General features: G+C 41.0%; 1 protein-coding gene across 6 annotated transcripts in view; it reads right to left on the reverse strand.

The window, feature by feature from the left end:
- STAU2 (staufen double-stranded RNA binding protein 2) overlaps positions 1 to 20,095 on the reverse strand; it is a 194,234-nt gene that overhangs the window by 106,490 nt on the left and 67,649 nt on the right. For all 6 annotated transcript variants that reach the window (XM_075213652.1, XM_075213654.1, XM_075213653.1 and 3 more), the window contains one exon: positions 10,018 to 10,230. In XM_075213652.1, coding sequence (XP_075069753.1) covers positions 10,018 to 10,230 — 213 coding nt within the window. The remainder of the gene's footprint in view (positions 1 to 10,017; positions 10,231 to 20,095) is intronic.

Here is a 20,095-nt window from a genome sequence, read left to right on the forward strand (position 1 = left end):
GATGCTCCCGTTCTGATAAGTTCGTCAGCAGCCAGCTGGGGTGTCACTGGTGAAGGCTCAGCGAGCCACCTGAAATAATGATTTCTAAAACTTGGAAAATGGTTCATAGCACACCATAACTAGAATGTTCAAAATATGTATCTAAAATATATTCCCTGAACCTTTTTGTAACAAACATTTTACAGTAATATACACTACGGGATAGATGTGTGTCTAAAAGGGGAAAGTGGAGATGTTGCCCATAGCAAGCAGAATCTAGATATCATTCAGTAGAATGCATTAAATACATGATAGCTAGGATCTGGTTGGCTGCTATGGGCAACAACTCCGATTTCCTTTTTAGAAGGACTGATACATCTAACCCTACATGTTATCTATTTGTTGGGAATTTGCAGGCGGATCAAGGATTAATGGGATCTTAATCACAATTCTTCTCTTTTTGAAACGGAACAGACTGTTCTTTTTACCAACAAGCATCAGTTTTCCTTTTCAGAGTTTGGAGGTATGGATGTTACATGTTCTTATTTCAAGTTGCTTACTAACAGGGTATATCATCATCATCAGCTATTTATATAGTGCAACTAATTCCGCAGCGCTGTACAGAGAACTCACTCACATTAGTCCCTGTCCCACTGGAGCGAGAGCGAGAGCGAGAGCGCGAGAGAGCGAGAGAGCGAGATAGAGAGCGAGAGCGCGAGATAGAGAGCGAGAGCGCGAGATAGCGAGAGAGCGAGAGAGCGAGAGAGCGAGCGAGAGAGCGAGCGAGAGAGCGAGCGAGAGAGAGAGCGAGAGAGCGAGCGAGAGAGAGAGAGAGAGAGAGAGAGAGAGAGAGAGAGAGAGACTAGAGTCAATTTAATAGCAACCAATTAACCTACTAGCATGTTTTTGGATTGCGGGAGGAAACCGGAGCACCCAGAAGAAACCCATGCAAACACAGGGAGAACATACAAACTCAACACAGATAATGGTCAGGAATTGAACTCATGACCCCAGTGCTGTCAGGCAGAAGTGCTAACCAAAAAAAAATTTACAAAATAAAAAAAGTATTTAAAACTAAGGTTTTAACATTTGCCTCAATAAAGCCTAATGGAAACAACAGGACATCCCTTGCTCCCATATATAATATTATACATGTCTTTATTATACATAAGAACCTGACTCTGCTTTGAGACGTATGGTATTTCACACAAAGGCAGATTTACTTTGACCAACTAGCAGATCAGGAGAGAGAGGTTTACGCAATACACCATTTACATATACAGACAAATACAAGAGACATATTTGTTAAAAGAAGCATTTGTACGATTACATTAAAACAGCTGAGTACAATCTTTCACGGAAGGAACTCCACGGATGTTGAAGCATGGGCCATAAACAAATCCAAAACTGCAAGCATTTAATCCCGATACCTCATTAAAATATTTTTGGAGATAAGGGGGCAAATACAACGGTGGAAACAGCTTATAAGCCTGGTGGAAGGAGATAGACATTTTAAAGAGGTGACAGAGAAATGGAGAATGTGGTCAGGGGAAGGATACTGAGTCACACAGGAAAGCCGCTAGAGGTGAGCTGCATTAGCCGTAATAAGAGAAGAGAAATGATTCCGCAGTCGGACGATAGCAGCGGTTTTTAAACAGAAAACAATGAATTTCTATCAAATAAAGTCAGTTCGGACAAGACGACATGTTTCCTTTTGTTGGACGTTTTCCAAGATTCAGGCTAAGCTCTGCACAGGGAATAGATCATTGACTTTTAAATGGCATTGTAAATTCTTTATTTTCTAATGACAGGCCCTCATCAGCCTGAATGTAGCAGTCTGTAAGCTCTGCTTGTATTTCAATGTAACTGACCAGGAAGACTTCAGTGAATGTGCTAATGTCTGTTTTATGGACTTTTTTATGGGTTTGTTAGTGGGCTGTATATCTCATCATGACACGCCATTACCAGCCACCATTGGCAACATGCTTTGCAGGCCCATTACAAAATTATTCCTTTAGGGGCAGGTTGCGGCAGAAGACACACAGTAATAAATATGCGACATTAAGAAGGCAGTCTCGTTAAAATGAAAAACTGGAGACTGCCTGAGCTGAAGCACTGACCCCACCTGATGGCACCTTCTTGGTAAATCATGTCTAGCTTGGCTTTAATGGCAGAAAATTAGCTATTGCACGTGGGCTAAAAGAAACATCCAGTGCACTGTGTCTGGCACTCTAATACTGCAATAACTGCCTCACATGAGAAGAGACATATATCTTGGAGTAAATGATATAGACTGTCATTTGCATTTACAAGTAAAATCTTCTCATGGTAGTAAAATTATCTTTATGGGCTGCTTCTAAAAAAAATAAAAATAAAATAAACCAACAATAATATATAAATATCAGAGCAGCCTTTAATACAGTTATGGTGCACTAAGCCAATCAATGTGGCCTGTGCTCCTATGACCAGTCAGTGAGTTGTAGGAGTCAGCTCACTGCACTATTCTATACCGATAGCTCATCATAAAATTCTACTGCAATGTTATATGTGAGGGTGAACATTCTGCATTATACAAGCATATCACGCTGCTCAGGGTTTGCAATCAGGAAGTAAAAGCACTTGCAAACAGTTTTTCCTGCTTTCCCCTAATATATGCAGGGAACGAAGGCACCAGTTGAATAATTCTTATGGCACAACACTGCAAACATGTGTCTCAATCTCTTGCAACCACTAAAACACACCACAGGGAACGGGATGCACCAAATCATGACATTTTTATGCGGGTGGCGGGGAGTGGAGGCAAATGACGCGATTTGTCCTTTTGCAGGAGAACTGTCTGCTCTCTCAGGAGTCTGGGAGACCTACCAGGAATTCAAGAGTCTCCCAGACATTCCGGGAGAGTGGACAAGTACGGTCTAGGTACGCTCTGTTCTGAAAGACAATACACTGCAGGATACGCACAATACAAATGTGGAACGTAGAGTTCCAGGAGACTGCACAAGAAAAAAAAAAGTATTTAATTATCGTCACATTTTAATATAGTCCATAATGAAAAAACATTTAAAAAAAAAAAAAAAATGTTTTTCCCCCATGAAATAAGTTTATCATGACGCTAATGTCTACTGTACAAAAAACTGATAGCAAGCACATGTTCTAGCATCGCGGCCGTCATCACTATCACTGGGCACTTACACATGACCTGTAGCTAATGTAATTGATATGACTGATAAACATGTACCTAAGAGCCGCCCAAAGCTTGAATCAGATGTTGCTGCGTGCGCTCAAGCTTGGCACACCGTTTACTTACATTGATTATGTGCTTAGGCCCATTCCCCTCGCCGTTATGCCCATGAAATTGTAGGCTGTTATAAGGGGCCTTTTCGTTCTAGGATGAATTGCATACACTTGCGTTCTCTGGGACATAGTTAATTTCTGCGCATGTGCTGTGCGATTTAAAGCAAAATACGTCACATATTCCTTAATGAATCAGCCCATATATGTGAGCCATGAATTTATGAATAAGTCCTTCTTAGCTGCAGGTTAATCTGGACATCAGTTACTAAATTCACTTCTCACTGTAGTATTAGTAACTCCCAAAACAACCATCCTTTTATATATTTACATCTTTTGTAAGGATGAAAAAAGATATAGGTCCACCAAGTTCAACCTTACACCAATTACAATTGTGCTTATCCAGAGCAAGGCAAATCAAAGCCCTAATGTGACAGCTACCAGATTAGCATCACAGGGAGGAAAAAATATGTCTTCCTGAATCCAACATAGGCAAACAGATACATTCCCTGACTCAATCACCCACACAATGTTCACAATGTGGGCAGCATGGTGGTACAGTGGTTATTATTGGTACATCACAGCGCTGGGGTCATGACTTTGAATCTGGCCAGGTTCCTATCTCTGTGTTTGGATGTTCTCCCAGTGTTTGCTTCGATTTCCTCTAGTCCAAAAACATACTGGTAGGTTAATTATACTGCGTATGGTTGTGAATTTATACTATAAGCTCCAATGGGGCACGGACTGATGTGAATGACTGACTACATAGTCCCTGTACAGTAATAGGAGTGACAATATAAACAATGCTAATTATAGCTGCCATCCCCACCTTACATGGTAAGCACTCCTACAGGTAAAGCACACTTACAATATCAGACACGATTTCATAGGGGAAGAAACCTTCATCAAGTGCAGACCAGAATTCATTGGCCGATTTGTGTCCTGTGTTTGACACAAATAGCCGAATGTGTGCAGTTCAGACAATGAGGTGTAGCTGGACTTACAGGCAATACAAAGTAGCTGCATGGAACATTGAGTAGTGTTTTGGCCAACTGATTACAATAAGAAAGGATGTAGGTCAGTCTGTTACTTGTTAATCTCAAACTAATAAATATGAAGATATTATTTATAATATATATCTGCATAGATTCTTAGTGACCTAGCTCATCATAAAAGTACTCTTATGACCTCCACGTTATTCTCAGCCAGGAACCTGTGTGCACTTTATCTTTCTGTTTACCACCTGTTTCTCTGTGTTCTAGATCTTAATTCCACGACGCTCAAGGGAGAAATATTGGAAAGGATTTAATTATGTTCACCTTTAGAGTTCAGGGTCTAGACATGGATTTGTTCTGCTGAAATGGCCACCAAACATTCCTTGGAAACCCGATCTCGTCATTCGTCTTGCTGCTTTTATCTAGGTCAGACAATGACAATCACATTGTCCATACAACTCTCTGCTTCATTAGACTTCAAAACACCAGGTCACCCTCAACGCAAAAGGAACATGTGTAGATGTTTCCAGTACATTTGTCAGTTATTATTTCCTGGAATAATCACACTTCAAGGTCATGGATCAAACGGCCCAGACACTAACAAAAGAAGGCTACTTTATACTGGACACCAATTACAATGACCAATACGCAGCCCTCCAACTCACTTGTATACACAGCTTCCTTTAGGTTGAAAACTATTTTCTATAAAAGAGCTATAAAAGAAATATACAGTAAGACAGAGTGCAAATTTATTTAAAATAGAAATACAACTAAAGCAATTACAGTGAGCGGTGATGAATCCATTGGGAACATATATAATGTCAGTTTAATGTAAGCACTTGGAGGTATGGTCCTCAACTGTAATGTTTATTTTTCTATTGCATGTGTTACTCCCATTATACAATGTTAGGTCTTTGCACAGTATATTTGGGCCAGTCTGTACAACCTTTTTTTTATATATAATTTTCATAAACTGCATCATTTATTTTATTCCACTTTACAAAAGACGACAAAACAGGAGTGCACAGAATGCAATGGGTGGCCTGATCTGGGAATACATGGTATTTGGACTATTAAGGCGTACCTGTCCTCTACACAGTGGAGGCAGCCATTACCGGACTTATATTCATGAGAAAGCAGCCTAACTAGTCACTGCACACTTGTGACATCAGTGACTGGATGCCTCACCCTATGTGTAGATATCTAGTACACTTTAAAGCAATCACTCCTTCTTTGTGGATGAGACATGGCATAAACCTTTTTAATTTTCAATCCACTATTTAAAGAGAGAAAACAATAAAACAAATAATGCAAAGAAGCGTCACTGTCACAAATGCATTAAGCTATACACCAGCAAACATGGCATATACATTACAGTGTTCAGAGTTCCATCATGCACTGCACCACACAGTCTGATCATGAAAGAGGCAAGGTAACTTGTATTTCTTTATTAACGTTTTCTATGGTCTAAATGTTAAAATACATGGAATGGATTTGCAGGAAAAATTCTTGGATAGTCAATATTTGGAGCGAAGCATGACTTTAGCTGCGCAATGGAAAAAGTAATATATTGCCATTAAAAACTGGAAACAAAAAAATAGCTATTGGTTATTTACAGAACTTCTGAAAGAAAATAAAATGTGAAGTGCAAGGAGGAAACTTTCGTCATGGGTAGCTGCTTGGACACCCACCAATAAAGCAACCGCAACAGATGTTCAAGGCAACCATATGTCATCCTGGCACTGATGAAATTTGCTTATTCAGTTAATATCCTTTTCACATAGTCATCAATATTATACAAGAAAACCTTAGGTGCCTGTAGAGGATGGCACACAAAAGGTCATATAATGCAAGTACCAAACCAGCCTGCAGCTACAAGGCCTCTTACAAAATAGGCTTCCGGCAAAATAGGCTTCCGGCATAACAGGCTTCCGGCATAACAGGCTTCCGGCATAACAGGCTTCCAGGATAACAGGCTTCCGGCATAACAGGTTTCGAAGAGCAAACATTTTATTGTTTTTATTGCGTAGAAGGAAAGGTATTTAGGAAACTTATCTCTTAATAAAGTATATATCTACTATGGATAAACACCGTCAATTACTAACCCCACCCTCTGCACACACAAACCTCCAGGATAAACTAATAAGATAAATTAGACCATGGTTGTTGATAGAGGGATGATCAATCCTACATATCCAGTCTGCTGAAACCAGAGTTCTGGCTTGTGACTCAATTAGATTGACACTTATACGGTCCAATCAGCTGCAGCTTTAATCTCCACATATCAGTTCCAGCAAATCTACAGCTCTCGCCCAGTCTTCTAATCAGTGGTTAAAGCGCTCGCCAAACCTAGACGTCAAACAGTGCAGCTCGACAGTCCCAATCAAGCATTAGCGGGGGACCACTGGGTATGCACTTCCTAAAGAGGGGTGGTTGGCCCAACGTTAATAATCTCTTTAATAAAGTGGAACCCTACTAGAGTGGAACAGTGCTGAACAAACCTGACAATGAGAACTGAATCAGGGTCTCCAGCTAGTCTCTCTTTACCTGGTACCACTAACTGCTGTGCAATCTATGGTATACAGTCTAATGGAAACGCCCTGCTGCAATAACAGTCTTGCTTGTTATATTTTGGCATAAAAGTGTTCCCAGACTTTTCATGTCCATGGAAAACAGCAGTGGCTTAAAGACAGGATATTTCCCTTATGGCACTTACTATAACAATCAAAGGATTGGAAATCAAAACAAATGTCGCATATTCAGGCTAACAAGGGCTCTCAGCCAAGGCCCACCTTTGTGCTGAGAAATACTCAAGTGCATTCTCAAAAGGGATACCAGCCCAGGATGATACCTTTAAATGTCACGTTCATTCTTTTATTTAACATTTTTCAACAGAATGCAGAGAGAAAGAAAATGATTTTAATAAACATATTGTTGCGTCTTCTGTGTTCATCTGGCAGATTATTGGAGGGATTAAACTGCTGGCAGTCACGCTCTGCTTTTGGTTGAAACTCGTGTACTAGAACCAGTTTGGAAACACATTTCCTGATAGCAACGGAAGGACGTGTTTAAGGAGCAGTCATGTGTCACAATATCAATGAGGACACCATTAACCTTTTCATGACTAGATGTATTTTATACCTTTGTGTCCACACCAAATTTTACTATGCGTCAACGAAACAGCAACTTTTTACTGCTTCATGTACCAAGGTACATTTTACATCCCCACCCCCCAGGACTTACTGTGTATTGTTATCTTTTGGAAGCATTGTTAACGGATTCTCTTATATTATTTTGATACAAAGGTAACCAACCAAAAATAGGAAAAACATTTTTTTCTTGATTTCACATATATTATGTAATAACTGTGAGTATTGCATAGCGATGCATCTGAATATAACATCTATTTTCTGGAATATACAGGAATTCCAAATATATATTCTGTATTCAAATTCTGAGAATGTACAAATGACAAAATGACCAGCTCTCCCATCTAAAATCCTGATCACCCACCGTTCAGAGAGATAGTGGCCCCACTACCACATAGTAATTACCTAAGGGTAGGGTTTCCCAAATCCAGTCCTCAGGGAGCCCCAACAGAGCCCTATACATTCAGCCACAGGAGCATTGGTGAGGTCGGGCAATAAAGCTTGGCTCGCAGTCGGTGCTCCAATTGATCCTAAATGTGTTTGATGGTGTTGAGGTCAGGGCTCTGTGCAGGCCAGTCAAGTCCAACCACGCCAAACTTGGAAAAATTTTATTTGATGGATCTCATTTTGTGCACAGGGGCATTGTGAACCTGAAACAGGAAGGGCCAGCACCAAACTGTACCCACAAAGTTGGAAGAACACAATTCTCTAGAAATTTATTGAATGTTGTAGCATTAAGACTTCCCTTACTGAACTAAGGGGCCCAGGCCAAACCAAGAAACACAGGCCCAGACCATTATTCCTCCCCCACCAAACTGTATAGCTGGCAGTGTGTATTCGGGTGAGAAACGTGCTCCTGGCATCCGCTAAACCTGGATTTGTCCGTCAGTCTGCCAGATGGTGAATCGTGATTCCTCAGTCCAGAGAACATTTTCCATTGCTCCTTAGTCCAGTGGCGGCGTGCCTTACATCACTCCAGTCTAAAGCCATTGACCTCTTCAGTACGACCCATTCTACTGCTAATGTTTGACTATGGAGACTGCATGGCGCATGCTTAACTTAATGCACCTCTTAGCTATGGGTGTGGCTGAAATTGCCAAATGCACTACATGGTCAAAAGTATGTGGACACCCCCTTCTAGTTAGAGTATGTGCTGTAATCATCAAAAATAGCACAAAAAACTAATCAGACTTTTGTTTTCATTCATCTGACATGGATGAGACTGATCTAAGCTTATATCTGATTGTACATTGCTATCACATCAACTTATTTATTGTGTTTACAACTTTACAGATACTTTTCTCTTGGAACAAAATTGATCAATTGGTCGGGTAAATGCATCTAATCAAGCGTTTGTTATACATTCAACTGGGTGTATGAACTTTGTTTCATATATAGGAGGGTTTGACACCAATCTTCTGCACTAGTCTGACAGAAGCAATACATCACTATGTGCTCTTGGGGTACCCTGCTCCTGGTCTGTGCTTTGCTGCAGGCCTGTTTCCATTCCTCCTGGTGCGGTCCATGCTAATATAAACCCACAAGTGTACAGGACACTGCCTCTCACAAGATCAGAACACCTTAACACCTTAAATAATCTGTGCTGCTGTAACCATTCTGTCGATCTGATTGGACACTTGTTCTATACCTGCCTACTACTTCACAACTTCTCAGTTGGATGTGCAGGAGACAAAGTGTGACAGGAAGCTGCTCTGACCCTCAAAAGCAGATTAAAAATACCCTGTCAAACAGATTTAAAGTTTAGTTACAGAGAAATCACTGCACCGAAACATGGTAGTATATTTATAGGACTCAATGCTTCTACAAGTGTAAACATAGATTATCATTTAGGGCCTCTTTTAGTTTTAGGAATAAATCAGGCTACAAAGTATAATTTTGCCCCTTGGTACAGCCTTGTTACACTGAATGGTGGAGGTGTTATATCTGGGCAGCATGGAGGCACAGTTGTTAGCATTGTTGCCTCACAGCACTAGGGGCATGGGTTCGAACATATTCAATCGTTGAGACTAAGCTGTCCAGTATTTGTGCGCTATATGTAAACACATGCCATAACCCCATCTGAATGCAAACAAATGCAATGACATCCCTTGCAATGCAGAATGGTTTGTCCAGATGCAAATCTGCACCACTTAGCTGGATTTGCTAAATGAGGCTCTTTATGTATATGCAATATACTAAGCCCCACTTCTTCCAGCCTCTTAGAGGTCTGGCTCTTCTTGGTACCTTTCATTTATTTACTTTGCCTTCCAAAAGCATTAATTACCATTTACAAATTCAAATTTATTGCAGTAGTATTTGCATATGACATTGTATGCCAATTTGAGAAAGTAAAATATTCTGCTTTATTCTAGTAGTATAGTGGCCCCTGCCAGGGCATCTGTGAAGAGCGGAATAAAAGTCATTTCAAAAGCCCCTTCATATTTTTAAAACGCAGCCATCTCCCCAATTCCGAGCTTATAAAAGACACCAGTGTGGTTTTATGTGCATATTGTTGCAGAATAACACAGCAAAAATAATATTGAAATATTATAGCAGTTTTGCATCTATTTTCAGTAAATCATCCTTAAACTGTACGTATATACCTTTATGATGGTTTTGGGCCGCCTTTTGATGTAAAGTCTGGGTTTCTCGATAATAGGAAGAGGTGGGAGTTTACGCAGTTCCTGCAGCACAGCGGCGGCTGCCCTTCTCTTCGCCAGCTTCTTGCTGTTCCCTTCGCCTTCAGCAGTGAATTCTCCCACTGTCACCCTTGTAACAAAGCTCTTCATGTGTGGAGGGCCACTTTCCTTGGTGACCTGGAGAAAAGGAAAGAAAGGTAGTACGAGAGTGAGTCTCAGCACTCTGCACAATGTCACTGAATAAACATCAATAGACGAGAGACCTTCTTAAAGTGAACAAGTCGCATACACACAGAGGAGGCAGCCATTCTGTGAGATATTCAGCCTACCAATTTAGTTGGAACCACTGTGTATCAATGAGTAATAAGGCACAAAGTGACTCAGTGATGTCACTAGGATCTGCCTTATTTATAAGCAGAATTCTCATATTGCTTCAACCTCCAAAACAAAACAAAATTATTAGCTCAGGACCAGAACATCAACTATGACCCCTCTCATGGTCGTCATAGGTGGTCAAAATAATGGATCCAGTATGTGAAAATGCAGTTTTACATAAATGCAGTATTCTCTTAAATTGGACTGGTCATCATGTCATAAAACAACACTGATGGTCTTTTAAATATCAAACAAGAAAAAATAGCTGTTACGAGCCATGAGTAAATGTTTAGTACTACATCACAAGCAAATACATGGTGATTTAGAACCCATTAACATACATATCAAAGATGTGCATTACTGAGCTACATTATAAACCAGAAAGAACTCTTGTTTATATAATTACATAAAGATGGCCAGCATGTCATCTGTCCTATCCTGTGGAAGAACGAGGATGGCGTTCTCTAGTCTGGGACACTGCAGAAGATTGATTGAGAGTGATTGGACCACTATGTGCATAATAGTAAAGGAGTGAGGCCCCGCTTACAATCTTACAGGAGTTACCGGTACATAAAAGATATACATGTATGTTTTACACAATTAACCAGGCACATAGGAATGTACATGCATGTAAAATGTAAGGCTTGGGCATATTGAACATGTAACCGTAACATGGATGCTTTTGCCAGTAAATAGAAATAAAGCACTTTATGGATATAGCACAAGATAAAACATTAGGAAAAGAGCACAGAGAAGTGTAGCAGTGATATGAACTAGACTGGATGGCAGCTAGGTAATATGAAAAGACGTGTTTTAAGAGACCACCCAACACTATGATGAGCAGGGAGCAGTTTGAGAACAAAGCACTTGATAGGTCTTGGAGGCAGGAATGGGAGGTGGTGATAGAGGATGATGAAAGGCAAATTGGAGAGAGAGAGAGAGAGAGAGAGAGAGAGAGAGAGAGAGAGAGAGAGAGAGAGAAAGAGAGAGGGAGAGAGAGAGAAAGAGAGGGGGAGAGAGAGAGAAAGAGAGGGGGAGAGAGGGGGAGAGAGAGAGAAAGAGAGGGGGAGAGAGAGAGAAAGAGAGGGGGAGAGAGAGAGAAAGAGAGATGAGAGAGAGAGAAAGAGAGAGGAGAGAGAGAGAGAGGAGCGAAAGAGAGAGGAGAGAAAGAGAGAGAGGAGCGAAAGAGAGAGGAGAGAAAGAGAGAGAGGGGGGAAATAGGAGGGGAGAGAGGGGGGGGGGAAATAGGAGGGGAGAGAGAGGGGGGAAATAGGAGGGGAGAGAGAGGGGGGAAATAGGAGGAGAGAGAGAGAGAGAGGGGTCGAATAGGAGGAGAGAGAGAGAGAGAGAGGGGTCAAATAGGAGGAGAGAGAGAGAGAGAGGGGTCAAATAGGAGGAGAGAGAGAGAGGGGTCAAATAGGAGGAGAGAGAGAGAGGGGTCAAATAGGAGGAGAGAGAGAGAGGGGTCAAATAGGAGGAGAGAGAGAGGGGGGAAATAGGAGGAGAGAGGGGGGGGAAATAGGAGGAGAGAGAGGGGGGGGGGAAATAGGAGGAGAGAGAGGGGGGGGGGGAAATAGGAGGAGAGAGAGGGGGGAAATAGGAGGAGAGAGAGAGGGGGGAAATAGGAGGAGAGAGAGAGGGGGGAAATAGGAGGAGAGAGAGAGGGGGGAAATAGGAGGAGAGAGAGAGGGGGAAATAGGAGGAGAGAGAGAGAGAGAAAGGTGGGGAAATAGAAGGACAGCGAGAGGGGGGGGGGGTAAATAGGAGAGCGAGAGAGAGGGGGGTAAATAGGAGGAGAGCGAGAGATAGAGAAGGGGGTAAATAGGAGGAGAGCAAGAGATAGAGAGGGGGGTAAATAGGAGGAGAGCGAGAGAGGGGGAAATAGGAGGAGAGAGAGAGGGGGGAAATAGGAGAAGAGAGAGAGGGGGGAAATAGGAGAAGAGAGAGAGGGGGGAAATAGGAGAAGAGAGAGAGGGGGGAAATAGGAGAAGAGAGAGAGGGGGGAAATAGGAGAAGAGAGAGAGGGGGGAAATAGGAGAAGAGAGAGAGGGGGGAAATAGGAGGAGAGGGAGAGAGAGAAAGGTGGGGAAATAGAAGGACAGAGAGAGGGTAAAATAGGAGGAGATCGAGAGAGGGGGGAGAGAGAGCGAGAGCAGAGAGACTGTGAGAGGGGGGGTAAATAGGGAGGAGAGCGAGAGAGAGGGGGGTAAGTAGGAGCGAGAGAGAGAGAGGGGGGTAAATAGGAGGAAGAGCGAGAGAGAGGGGGGTAAGAGGGGAATGAGAGGGGCGTAAATAGGAGGAGAGCGAGAGAGGGGGGTAAGTAGGAGGAGAGCGAGAGCGAGAGAGAGAGAGAGAGGGGTAAATAGGAGGAGAGCGAGAGAGAGAGAGAGAGAGAGAGGGGGGTAAATAGGAGGAGAGCAAGAGAGAGAGAGAGAGAGGGGGGGAATAGGAGGAGAGCGAGAGAGAGAGAGAGAGAGAGAGAGAGAGAGAGAGAGGGGGGTAAATAGGAGGAGAGCGAGAGAGAGAGAGGGGGGGAAATAGGAGGAGAGCGAGAGAGAGAGAGAGAGAGAGAGGGGGGGGGGGTAAATAGGAGGAGAGAGAGAGAGAGAGAGAGAGAGAGAGAGAGAGAGAGAGGGGGGGAATAGGAGGAGAGCGAGAGAGAGAGAGGGGGGGTAAATAGGAGGAGAGCGAGAGAGAGATAGAAGCAAGAAAAGAGTTTGATAAATTTATCCCAAGAGGTCTAAAGGTGACAGAAGGTGGCAATGGCAGCGAGAAAAGACAAGGTATGAATGAGCCAGACAGGGTCAGCAAAAGATCAGTCTATGAAACATAAACTCCCATTACAAAGTGTATGCAGAAGTCCATGCAAATTTACAGGTCAGTCAGTACTCAGGTAAGCACAGCAGATACAAACAGAAGTCACACCTAGGCACCTAAAAGGTAAACCTATAAACGGGCAAAGACAGATTGCCAGGCCTAGTCTTAAATAGGCACAATACACCTATCACAGTGCGACATGTAAGTGCATACCAGGCATTGCTCACATGAGTGTGGACATATTTGCCCAATTCTGCAGATGACTCTTAGGGGCCCCAGACTAGGAGGGTGTGCATGCACATAGATTAATGCATCTTTAATATATATTAATGTTAAACAGTGTATTTACTTGTTTATGAAGGGGTCTATTTATAGCCAAACTTAAATTCTTTGCATTAATTATTTCATTTCTTATCACAATGATTAGAAATTAATGTGCCAATTTATTAAAATTAATTACCTGGGACAGCGGCCCCAATAGGAGCTTGTCCAGGTGTATAATCTACAGTAAACTGATCGCAATCACAATCACTTTACGTACAGGTCTCTATGGCATGTCGGAATTCGCAAAGATCCCTCCACTGCGATGCTCTCCCCATAGGTTATCACAACGCCATCTTTTTGCAATTTAAGAGGCTGTGGTCTTCCATTAATAAACAGCTTTGTTACTATTTCCATGCTTTAGTCCTCAGAAAACTGCAGTTTTCGGGGGATTATAGTTGGAGAAGAAGCCCCTAAAACAGGTAGAAGTAGCAACATCATACAGAAGCAAAAAGATACCTGCCAGCTCTAGCCTGTCTACAAGTCATACACAGTGTTATTCACACTTTTGGTGTATCCTTATATTGCATATAAATAACATCTATAATTAAAAAGAAATGAGAACCGGTCTGAGGAGAGAATTCAATTAGACTGCGAAGCGTCACTGACCTACCGGAGACACCTAGCGGCAGAGATTCTGACAGAAAACGCCACTTATTTGAGCGGAGATTTCTACCGTAATTGACGGCAACGTGCAAGGTGAGATGTCTGCGAGCCACATCACCAGCAATTGAATTCCCCTCTAAAACCAGTGACAGATCCGGGGGGCGGGGGGGGGGGGGGGCAGCAAGTCCCGGCGGCTGCACACTACGTGCAATCAGAGCAGCCGGGAAGCACACTCTCCCCTGCCTGTCTCTGCCGAAAGGACCTCTACATAGTGTGCAGCCGCAGGTAGCCTTAGATGTCAGAAAGGGGGCGGGGACCAAATCCCCCGTAAAATAACTTCTAGATCTGCCCCTGTCTAAAACTCTTTATCACATTTTGTGCACTGCTAAGTAAGAAACAGATCCTACAAAAAAAAATTTAACCAAACGTTTTATATCTTTCTTCCTCATCACTAAATGTTGCCAGTGGTTACCTGTTAATCTTTACCAAAGTGTATAAACACAACACACTGGATTGTAAAAAAAAAAAAAAAACCTGTCCAGAAACTGACTAGTAGCCAGGAGTGGAACAAGAAGCAGCACATTACCAGTTGGATTATATCAAAGGAATACAAACAACATGTTGGAATGTGGCTGCGTGTTTCCCCTTCATAATTACAACATATGTGGTCTGGTGACAATAAAAATAACAGGTACGGCTTCATGCCGACTTAAAGGGAAGTATTCATCTCTGCCTACTATTCCTAGAAAATGCTTTTGAATATTGCAGCATCACAATTGTGTCAGTCAAGTGAAAAAACGTGAGTGGTTTGTAAAGTCAGATTCTCAGACACTGGACAGAAACAATTCCGTGAACCTCATTATTTCACATTATGCCCTCAGGTTACATTATTAACAGAGAAAACATGTGAGTGAAACCAGTGAAGACTTTCTCAGCACACTGTTGATTGTTACAAAACACATTCCAATGTGCTGCATGTGGCGAGAGATGGAAATGCTAAATCTCTATATTCTATGAAACCCACAAGACTCACTACTGTTTAAACACTGAAAATTATTGAGCTATTGATATCACAGGTTATTTGTAAAATACCCGTTTTATCATACTCCCTTGTAAAAACAAAATATCAAAACTGGTTCTGAGCCTAAAATGAGTGGGACCTGTTCACAAAGTTTACAAAAACTGACAGTATGATCAGGAGAGGACATTATGGATGTTGTTGCCTTTGGCAAACAAACATATAACAATGCATGTAAATCACAAATATAGCACAACATACATATTACAGTACGCAAAAGAAACTAAGCTGGGTACACACCTACGCAATCTTCCTTCAGATGCTATTTCTGTAACAATCTCACTAACAACTGAATGTCCTGATGAGCAGTCACCTAAACGATTTACCTTCAGATCTGAGGTCTTCACCTCTCGTAACCATCTGCTGACAAGATTGTGACATGCTCTACAGACATACCGAGGAGCTATCGGCAGGAGTGTTGGACAGACGGTAGTAAGTGCGTACACACTTCCACGTTTGGCCAACATTGATCTATCATTGATTGTGATTTTTTTAGGAAGTTTATAAAACCAAGTCGACAGATGCAATGTGTTTTGGTACAAGAAAACATAATCGTGGGACAGAGACTACACCTTACCATACTGTACCTAACTGAAGATAAATTTATACCGTATTCAGCACAAATGATGCCAGTAATAATAATTTTAAAAAAAAGTCACTCAGTTATGCAAAGTCACTGAGGACTGGTGGAGCCATCATGGCTGATAATGGGCAGAAAGTTTAATAGATTTTAAAAATTAGGAACAATACAAGTTAGGGTTAAACTACACCACTTTTATACCTGGATCTATTTATATGCAATTAGCCAGCAACCCATGTTTCAGCTAAAAAAAAAAAAAACACACAACGCATTTTACTATGGAAATACAGAGATAAAGTTTTGTTTTAATTATTTCCAACAATTCTATTAGGACTACATTCATGCTCATTAAAGGAGTTTTATAATTCTTTGATCTTCATCAGCTTTGAAAACATTTAACTAACTGCACAATAACAGTTCGATGTTGAAAGTCATACTTACATAACAGCTCTGTCATCCTAGTCTAATAACAACTTGTAACCAGACAATGCAGTTTATTTACTACATATTAAAAAATTGGAGCATCTCCAGAGGTTAACTTGGCTGGAATACACATTGTGGTAATACACACATGTAGGAATTCTGTGCTTTACTGAACTATATTTTATTAGTGTGACCTATTTGATCAAGATGACTGCTTATGGAATCACTGGTGTCATAGGTGGTGATGTGTGATCCAGTGATGTAACCATGTGAAATGGTAGGTCATCAGTGACATCACTAATGACACTAGTTGACATGTGACTTTAGGAATGTTGTCATCAGAAATACTTTTCGGACACAATTAGGGCACACCCGTAGAAGTCCAATTCCTTGTTTGTTTTTTGCTTTAGTCAAAACCTTAACTGCCCAACCTAGAGGCTCCTCTATAAATTACACCCAAATTGAAGCAGGTAAGGAAACTTTGCAGTTGTCATTAGGGAATCCCCAAGAGGTGGCAAACATGCCAGGTCTCTAGGGTTCATTTGCAATAAAGATTACTTCCACAGAAGCCAATGTCCATTACACAGCAGCCTAAAAGAAGGTGGCACCAGTATACTTTATACAACCATTCCAAGGGGCTCTTTCTAAATACACTCATGCAGTTGTGGCTAGGGACAAAGAATAGATTCCCAACAGAGGCTAACTATTCCGCTTTGATAGGGCCCCTGTATATTGTGAAAGGAGCACATTAAACCCCCACACTGCCTTTAGACCATGGGTATGTATAATGGCCAGGAGGCACTCACAGGACTTTGTAAAAAGTTGATTAAATAATGAAAAAACAAAATCGCAATTTTGGACAACGTACTACCCTTATTAAACACTTCACCACCCTTCTTAAAAGTAACTGATAGATTCTGTATGGGTGTACCTCAAGTTGAAATGCAACAGATTAACCTATCTTCCAGGAGGAATTGTGATACTGTCTATTTATGGTTGCATTCTATTTTTGGAAAACAATGAGCACTTCAGGTCTTGTGGGTGGATGTGAGTATAGTTTTCTAGCTTTTTCTTAAGGGTTGAGTGCATAGCATTATGTCACTTCTGGATTTGGGTACACGGACACCAGCATGCGCTGTACAGACACCAGAGTGTAGTTAAACCTGCCAAGTGCTATATCCTATGAAGGTTTAAGCCAATAAAGTGAAAACTTTAAAAGAAGAAGATCTGGTGAAAAAAAAAATTATATTATTTTTATATATAAAGGATATATACAGACATAATATAAATTACATCTTTCAGAACAAAAAGAAAACACTGCAATAATTTACCTCACTGTGTGCAAATCAAGGCTTGGGGGCATATTCAATTGTTGGCGGTTTCTGTTGTGGAAAAAGTATTGCCGTTATTACGGTAATAATAAGCCGGATATCACCTCGCAGCTACCTGAGCCGCGAGCTGAAATCCAGCGTGAAATGTACCGTAATAATGGTATTTACCCGCACTATTACCGTAATGACTGTAATAATGCGTGGGGCGCGCTACTTTTGTGAGTAATGCTCACAATTAAATATGCCCCTCTGAATTTACATTATGTAGTAATGTGATACATTATTATAAAAACAAACCAGAGAAGAACATAAAACCCTTTAGGAACCATTTCAACAGATATTTTTTTCAGAATATTGCAGCTATGACAGACTCTAAAACACCTGAAAGTATGCTTCACAGCTTCCTGTCCTTTGTAAGCTTTGTTTCACCAAAATTGAGAAGACCTGTCCTCTGGCATTAGATAGTACTCTCTCCTTTAGACAGAGATTCTGACTATACTTTGGGATGTGGTGGAACGGGATGAATGTGCAGCTGACAAATCAGCAGCAACTGCGTGAAGTTAACAGAAAGGTGTACCTAATAAAGTGGCTATTTTTTGTTTCAAAATTAAATGTATAGATATAAATGACATTTTCCAAAATAAGTCTGCTGCAAAATATTACTTCACTGCATGCAAAACAAGAATCAAGGCTTGGAATTTACCTTATGCAATTATGTGAGCCATTATGTGAAAAACAAACCAAAGGACATAAAGCCCTTTAGGAACCATTTCTACAGAGATATATATATTTCAGAATATTACAGGTAGGACAGACTACAAAAACAACCTGAATACATGCTTCAAGGCTTCCTGTCCTTTGTTTAACAAGAACTGAGTAAACTTGTCCTATGGCACTAGGTAGTATTCTCCCTTTAACAGAGCTTCTGCCTATACCATTATGATACAGAAGTGATTTCACTAGAATACTAATTATATATATATATCATAACTAGAAATATAACAAATTGGTTCCACTGCACTTTTTTCAAATAACTCACAATTTCCTCTAAGCATATGTTGGATTTTGTCTCTATACTGCTTTCTCTTTTAATATATAACCTTTGTTTCTTATTGTGAGTTTAATACTATAAATCCTTTTAAGTCATAAAATAAAAGGAAATGGCAATTATAAAATTATTGACACCCTAGACTTAATATTTGGTAGCTAAGCTTTTGGTCAAAATAACCACAAACACTTCCTATAGCCATGGATGGGCTTCCTGCACCTCTCTACTGGCAGTGTGGTCCTTTCTTATGCAAACTGCTCCAGTTCTCCCAGATTTGAAGGCTGCCTTCTCCCAACTACTGTTGTCAGAACGCCCCACAAGTGTTTCATGCCTTTAGATATGGACTCACTGTTGATCAGAACAGTCCAGCGTCTTGTCTTGAACCATTCCTGGGTGCATCAAGTGTGCTTGGGGTCACTGTACTACTGGAAGACCCATGATCTTTGATCTAGACCCAGCTTTCAGACACTGGGCTCAACATGGCACTCCATAATGGAGATTTCATGATGCCATGCACATGTTCAAGGCACTCATTGCCAAATGCAGCACAGCAACACCAAAAACATTATTGACCCTCCTCCATGTTTTACTTTAGGGAAGGTGTTTTTTTTTTCATTTTGCTGTTTGGAAACATAGGGATGACGTGCTTTACAAACAAATCTCTAATTTGGTCTCATCTGTCCACAAGACATTCGCCCAGAATGAATTTGGCTTGCTCAATCCTGTGCTGCAATCTTCAATGACGTTTTCTCTTTCCAGCGAGGTTGGCTACAGTGCCATGGGCCTTAAATTTCATAACAACATTAGGTACAGCTGAAATGGGAACATCGTGGTCTGTGGCAATTGATTTGTAGATTTGAGATTGTCCATGCTTGGCTACAATCTTCTGCCTGACCTCCTCAGTCAATTCTCTAACTACTTCTATAAGGCACCAATCATTTTTTCTGGCCCATTTATGGATTTTTGTGTGGAAAAAAAAAAAAAGCTACAACTTGTTTTTTCCTTCGACTACACGTAGTGGAGACAGACATTTTATTGATTCAGTTTTCATAAGATTGCATCTTATGATCTGCAAGAAACTAGTGACATACTGTACCTCACTATTTTCTAATAAATGTATAGGCTGAGTACAGACTTGGCCAACAAAATGGCTGTACCCACTTTCTAGAGGTGACCGGTACACCTGAAATTACATAATGCCCTATAGATTGAAAGCTCGCGAGCAGAGCCCTCTTACCGTTTTATTATTGTCTGTTAATACCCAGTCTTGTTTAATCACTGTGTTTGTCCGCAATTGTAAAGCGCTATGGAGTATGCAGGCGCTCTATTATATATATATATATATATATATATATATATATATATATATATAATAATAAATAAATGTTATTAATGCCGATGAGCTTCAGAAGAGTGTAAATAATTTTACATATATAACTAATCAGTCAGTCTATTGAGCAATG

This window comes from Mixophyes fleayi, chromosome 5 (genome assembly GCF_038048845.1).
Source record: "Mixophyes fleayi isolate aMixFle1 chromosome 5, aMixFle1.hap1, whole genome shotgun sequence".
NCBI classification, from domain to species: Eukaryota; Metazoa; Chordata; class Amphibia; order Anura; family Limnodynastidae; genus Mixophyes; species Mixophyes fleayi.